Consider the following 7,052-nt stretch of genomic DNA (forward strand, 5'->3'; position numbering starts at 1 on the left):
AATTTGGCCCCTCCAGCTTGCTCTGCCACTCAACAAGGTCATGGTTGGTGTTCCACCTCAACTCCACTTTACCCATATTCCTCAATTCCCTTAGTGTCCAAAAATCTATCGATCTCAGCCTTAAATATACTCAATGGTTGGGCATCAACAGTTCTCTGGGGGAGGGAATTCCAAACGTTCACACCCCTTTGAGTGAATAAATTTCTCCTCATCTTAGTCCTGAATGGCCACCAACCCCTCCCAACTTCATTCTGAGAGAGTGTCATAGCCCCCGACATCCCCACCCACCTACCCCCCCAAGTTGTAGACTGCCCAACGGGGGGGAAACCATCTTCTCAGCGTCTACTCTTGACGACTGCTGAAGGATTTTATACATTTCTTACTCTTCTCCTGGGAATATGGACCTGGCCTAATCAATCCTCTCAAAGCATAATCTCCTCATCGCAGGAGTTAGTCGATTGATGTCCACCCCCTCCAGCCTCACGAGCCAACCCCTCACCCCCGATCTGCCCTCTCATTCCTCTTGGGGGTGATCCCCCCACCCCGGCACTTCCCCCACCCCTCCCCCCCGACCTCCCCTCCCCTCCCACCCTCCCCCCCCTCCCCCCACCCTCCCCCCCACTCCCCTCCCACCCTCCCCCACCTCCCCTCCCCCTCTGATCCCCAACCCACTCCCTCTGACCCTCACCCGGTCTTCAGTGCCAATTTAATGAACCCCTTCCTCCCGAGCACCCGTAACGTCAGAGCCCCTGGGCGGGCATCCAGCGACTCCGGGGCACCTCCCACCACCAACACCGCCACCTGCCCGCCACCCTCCTGGCTCAGGATGTAAGTGGCACTGTACTTCTCCGAAGAGACCAGCCCTGCAACAATATTGAAACAAAAAGCAACAGCCAGTCAGCAAAGGCAACAATCTATCAGCGGGGGAAGGTTGAAAGTAACACTGGAAGGTTCTCCCATTGCACTGCTCGTGCATAAAGGGCTCAAAGAGTCATTAAATAAATCTAGGTTCAGCATGGCCTCTTTTCCGATGTCCGTTCATTCATTATTCCTAGTGGACACCCGTGGCATTGCTCACGGATAAAGGACTATAACAAAACGTGGGGGTGGCATAATGGTACTGTCTCTCAACTAGTATTCCAGAGACCCAGGGTAATTCTCTGGGGACCCGGGTTTGGACCCCACCACGGCAAATGGTGGTATTTGAATTCAATAAAAACCTGGGAGGTGACCACGAAACCATCAACGATTTTTTGCAAAAACCCCATCTGGTTCACTCACGTCCATCGGGGAAGGAAATCTGCCATCCTTACCCGGTCTGGCCTACATGTGACTCCAGACCCACAGCAATGGTGGTTGACTCTTAAATGCAGTCTGAATAAAGGCAGTTAGGGATGGGCAATAAATGCTTGTGGGAGCTTGCTGTGTACAATTGGCTACCCTCTTTCTTACATTGTAACAGTGAATACATTTCAAAAAGTACTTCACTGGCTGTAAAGGTGTTTTGCAATGTCCTGTGGTCATGAAAGGCACTAGGTACATGCAAGTCTTTCTTTTCAACCAGAAACAGGAACCATTGGTCAGTTTTAACTGGATCTTCTCCCTAACCCAGCACTGCAACGGAATTTAAAACATCAAACACTGAGGGCTCCTGACACAGGCACTCTTACGTTCACACACCCACAGATTCTACAAGGCACAAGTCAGGAGTGTGAATACTCTCCACTTGCCTGGATGAGTGCAGCTCCCACAACACTCAAGAAGCTCAACACCATCCAGGACAAAGCAGCCCCGCTTGATTGGCACCACATCCACAAACATTCACTCTCTCCACCACCGACGCACAGTAGCAGCAGTGTGTGTACCATCTACGAGATGCACTGCAGGAACTCACCAAGGCTCCTCAGGCAGCACCTTCCAAACCCACGACCACTACCATCTAGAAGGACAAGGGCAGCAGACACATGGGGAACACCACCACCTGGAAATTCCCCTCCAAGCCCACTCACCACCCTGACTTGGAAATATATTGGCCGTTCCTTCACTGTCGCTGGGTCAAAATCCTGGATCCCTCCCCTAACAGCATTGTAGGCGTACCCACACCACAGGGACTGCAGCGGTTCAAGAAAGCGGCTCACCACCACCGCCTCAAGGGGCAATTAGGGATGGGCAATAAATGCTGGCCCAGCCAGCGAAGCCCTCATCCCAGGAAAGAATGGAATAAAGGCATAAACGGGCACCAACCGTGCGCGAGCAGAGATAGACACACGAGTCACAGCACTCACCTCCACACATGATGTACTCTCGAAAGAAAGGCACCCTAAACCAGAAGGGCAGCATCAGGAGGTAGGAGGTGAGGCCAGGGAAGAGTCGAGAGAAGCCGGTGGCCTCAGTGCAGAAGTTGCCGAATGCCCCGGCAACCAGAACACCATGAGGGTGGAAGCCAAAGAGGTAGTTGTGTTTCGGGTCCAAGTCTGCCGTCTTCACCAGCTTCACAAAGAGGGAGAGAGGTGGGGTTTCAACAAATCAGCAAGTACAGGCGATCGGCGCTCCCGATGACATCTGACCCCCCAATCCGGGACCCCCACCCCCACCCCTCTCCTGCCCCGCCCCACCCCACCCCCGCCCCCGGGGCGTCTGCCACCCACCAAGTTCCGGCAAAGAGGAAAATGGTTTTCACCGGCTCCAAATTTCACCATTTCCCCCGCTCAAGGGTGGTTGGAGTAGGGAGATGGGTCACGGGCTGCACACGGAAGCTGGGAGGGGTAGGGGGAGCCGGCAGGGACAATGATGGGGAAGTGGGGGAGGGGTGGGGAATGGGGGGGGCAGGGGTCAGGGGCGTCAATTTCACAGCCCACTCGGGGTGGGGGGGTGGGGGGGGGAATCTGGGAGGCTCCGGGTGCCAATGCTCCTTCAACTCCACTTTGTTACACTGCGTGAATTCCGGAAAGGTTGCTGAGTGGATGCCCACATGCGCATCTTCCAGGGAACACTAGTGAGTGGGTCGCAGCACATAATAGCATCAATACAACCCAGCAGGAGGCCACTTGGCCCAACAGGTGCATGCCGGCCCTCTGTAGAGCAATTCGTCAGTCCCCATTCTTCCCCCTCCCAACCCCCCACCCCACCCCTCCCCGGTCTCTCTATATATATCCCTGCGAATTTATTTCCCTCGGGTGCCCATCCAATTTCCTTTTGAAATCAGCTTCCACCACCCCCCATGTGGGCAGCAAGTTCCATCTCATTACCACTCGCTGTGTAAAACAAAAAAGGTTCTTCCTCACGTTCCCCCTCCCTGCATCTCTTGTCCAAAGCCTTGTATCTGTGTCTCCGAGCCCTTGTACCATCAGCCAATGGGAACAGCTTTTCTTTGTCTACCTTATCTAAACCTGTCATCACCTTGTGCCCCTCTATCAGATCCCCCCCTCAATCGCCTTCGTCCCAAGGAGAACGATCCCAGCTTCTCCAACCCAACCAAGACCCTAATTCTTTTGTCTATAACCAGAGCTTTGTAAAAGGTTCAGCAGTAATTCCCTGCTTTTATGCTCAATGCCTCTAGTTTCTAAGTGTGCAACAAGTTTATTCACAAGAGTTTTAAGGTCACAAAGTGTTTGCCCTCGTGCTGACAACTCAGCTTCTATGTCTTTCTCTGTCTACTTTGCTCTAAGTCATCACCCAGACTTAATCAATCAAGCACAGTGAACACAGATTAGCTACCAGACTCACATAGTCAAACACAGAACAATTAAACCATTAACCGTTCCAGGGAGGCTTACAGGATGGGCAGGAAAGTGAAAGGACGCGAAGCAGTTGGGGGGTGGGAGACGGCTGTTTATCTTGCGCTGTGTCTTACTCAGTCCCACACTGGGTGTTGTTTTGCAGCAATGGGCCATTGCCGGGAAAGGGGAGATGCGTGATTTTTTAAAAAAAATTTTGTTTCCAGCTTCACCACATCTTGCGTTCAATTCGAGCTGGGCTGCAGCAACTCACCGTGATCGGGAAGTAATCGCGGAAGTAGCGCCACACAGGCCAGTTCCGGATCCACACTGATCTCCGGCCACCCCTCCCTGGAGTCTCTCGGTCCAAATACAACCATCCGGCGTAAATGGCAGCAAGGTACCAGTAGTTAGTGAGCAGGAGCAAGACGAAGGCAGCCAGGCAGCACTGTGCTGAAGACAGAAATCAAAAAGTAACCCATCATTTCTCACCCACCTTCCCCCCGTACGAGCTCACCTCTGGATCCCTCAACCCCATTCCCTCGGACATAACCACCATCCATCTGCTCTCCCCGATAGAGTTAATGTTTCTCTCTCCTGGAACTCGGCAACTACGAGGGGGGGGTGGAAGTGGAGGCAATCAATGATTCCATAAGGAAATTGGAGGGCACTTGAGGGAAATAAACTCACAGTGCTTCAGGGATAGAGCAGGGGGAATGGGACTGACTGGATTGCTCCACAGAGAGCCAGCATGGACTCAATGGGCCAAATAGCCTCCTTCTGTGCCATAATGACTCTGTGATCACACCAACCATCAGAACTATCATCATAGCCCCACCAAAAAAAATCCCACTCTCTAACCCTCTCTTCATCCAAACTACCAACCCATCTCCAACCTCTTATTCCTCCCCAATGCCTCAAGTTTAAAACCTCACCCTCAAGATCAAGAATCACTCAACAGCCTCACTTCTCCCTACCTCTGTAACCTCATCTCCCTCCCCCAGCCCAACCAACTCTCCGACCCTTCAATCCTGGCCCCTTGTGCCTTCCCTTCACTCCACCATTGGCGTCCTAATAATAGCATAGCTGCCTAAGCCCAAGGTTCTAGAACTCACCCTCTAAATCTCAACTCCTCTCCTCCCTCCTCCTTTAAACCCAACTCTTTAACCAACCTTGATGTCAATTGTCTCCTGGGTGCCTAATTCTTTTGGATTATAGAATCGTAGAACAGTCACAGCACAGATGGAGGCCATTCAGCCTGTCGGGTCCATGCCAGCTCTCTGCAAGAGCAGCCTGCCTGGAGAGGGAAGGGGTGGGTGGGTGGGGGGGGGGGGTGCAGGGTGAGAGGGAAGGGGTGGGTGGGGGGGGCAGGGTGAGAGGCAAGAGGTGGGTGGGTGGGTGGGGGGGCAGAGTGAGAGGGAAGGGATGGGTGGGTGGGGGGGGAAGGGGCAGGGTGAGAGGGAAGGGGTGGGTGGGTGGGGGGGGAAGGGGCAGGGTGAGAGGGAAGGGGTGGGTGGGTGGGGGGGGAAGGGACAGGGTGAGAGGGAAGGGGTGGGTGGGTGGGAGGGGGCAGAGGCAGGGTGAGAGGGAAGGGGTGGGCCAATAGGTGGGGGGGGGGCGGGGGTGTGGAGGGCAAAGAGAAATCGGAACCCAGCCAGACCCGGGATACATTCAAGCTGCAAGGTGTGGGCTCTTGCTGTGCCTAGTGCAACCCCTCAAACATACACAGCCTGTAACAGCAAAGCAGCTGTGCATAGCACCCTCTGTACCCCCTCCGCCCACTCCAGCAGTGGTGGCACACTCAACCCACTGATTGTGCAACCCATCGGGTGAAACATTAAAGCACTGATGTTGACACTAAATTATTTCACAAGTTGACAGACTTCAGTTCTCAGTTTCCTTACAGTGATTGCGAAAATTGGCACTGACACTCTCCCAACCCCGAGAGATTGGGTAATTCGCCTCGTCGGTTACTGATGTCAGGGGCTCGCTCTCTCATGGTGGTGGGGGGTGGGTGGGGTGGGGGTCGGAGGGAGGAATGCATTGGGGGAAAGAAAGCACCATGAACTGACCCAAGGGGGTGAGGGGGAAGAAGCAGGTGTGGTGGGTTCCCCTCCCACTACTCCCCCTCCCCACTGTCCCTCTCCCATCCTTCTCCACTTCCCGCTGCCCCCCCCCCAGGGTCCCTCTTCCCTCCCCCACCCCATCCCACTCCCTGTTTCCAACCCCCCCCCACCCCCACCTCCTGCGGTGGGAGTAGGGTGGAGAAGAGAGAGCGAAGAGGCGTGGGGGGGGGGGGTGGTGGTGGGGGTGTTGAGGGTGGGGATGAAGTGAATCCAGCGATTGGGACAGAGACAGGTCAGGGGGGTGGGGGGGGGTGGGCGGTGGTGTGTGTTGGAGGGATCGAGGGGGAAGAGACCCTGGGGTTGGGGGGGAAAAGGGTGACCCCAGGAAGAAAGGGGAGTCAAACAGGGACCACTGGGGTGGTGTTGGGTGGGGTGGGGTGGGGGGGGGTGTAGAGTTAAAAGGGGGATTCCTTATTGAGGGGGCAAAGAGTGAGTTTAAAGAGGGTCCCCAAGGGGAGTTGAAAGTGAGTGGGAGAGAGAGAGAGAGAGACCCAGGGAGTTGAGAGGAGGAGGGAAACCTAAAAGGGAGTTGAGGAGTAAGAGGGTCCGGGAGGAGAGGTACTTACCGAGAACCAGGAATGAGAAGACCCATTGCAGAACCCCCAGGGTCTGCAGCCTCCGCTCCAGGGGGATGCGGACTGGAGCAAAGCGGATCCTCATTGTGCTCAGTGACCGGGACAGAGAGAGGGGGCTGGAGGCGGCCCGGTCAGCTGTCCGAAACTGGCTTCCTCAAAGCCTGGTCCAACCCCTCCGGACAGCGGCGGGTGGTGGGGGGGGGTGGGGGGTGGAGAAACCGCCAAACGCTGGAGCAATTTCAAGCTTATTTCAGCCAGGAGCCAGTGCGATCCCGGGCTTCGCTCCCAACCTGAACTCTCTCTCTCTCTCTCTCTCTCTCCCTGTTCCAGTCCCACTTCCCCACCGCCCTGGGTCACTCCCATTCCAATCCCGTCCCCTAGACCATTCGGATCCCAACGTGGCTCCTGTTCAAACTCCCAATCCCGGTCCCTCTTCAACCCAATCCCATTCCTGGTTTTTTTTTTTATAAATGCTGAATCCAGATCTCAATCCCAACCCTGGTCCCGGTTCAAATCCCAATCCCACTCCTGTCCCCCCGATCCTCTAACCCTGCTGCCAATCCCTACTCATCCTTTCCAATCCGGTCACTGGTCCCAAAGCAGATCCCATCCAGAGTCAATCCGGCTCCCAATTC

General features: G+C 55.0%; 1 protein-coding gene across 1 annotated transcript in view; it reads right to left on the minus strand.

Annotated features, from left to right (window-relative positions):
- mogat3a (monoacylglycerol O-acyltransferase 3a) overlaps positions 1 to 6,508 on the minus strand; it is a 9,978-nt gene extending 3,470 nt beyond the window's left edge. The window contains exons 1-4 of the mRNA XM_041178939.1: positions 6,409 to 6,508; positions 3,991 to 4,169; positions 2,286 to 2,490; positions 689 to 863 (exon numbers count right to left, since the gene is read on the minus strand). Coding sequence (XP_041034873.1) covers positions 689 to 863; positions 2,286 to 2,490; positions 3,991 to 4,169; positions 6,409 to 6,502 — 653 coding nt within the window. The 5' untranslated portion in view covers positions 6,503 to 6,508. The remainder of the gene's footprint in view (positions 1 to 688; positions 864 to 2,285; positions 2,491 to 3,990; positions 4,170 to 6,408) is intronic.
- Positions 6,509 to 7,052: the final 544 nt, after the last annotated feature.

The sequence above is a fragment of the Carcharodon carcharias genome, chromosome 33 (assembly GCF_017639515.1).
Source record: "Carcharodon carcharias isolate sCarCar2 chromosome 33, sCarCar2.pri, whole genome shotgun sequence".
Lineage (NCBI taxonomy): Eukaryota > Metazoa > Chordata > Chondrichthyes > Lamniformes > Lamnidae > Carcharodon > Carcharodon carcharias.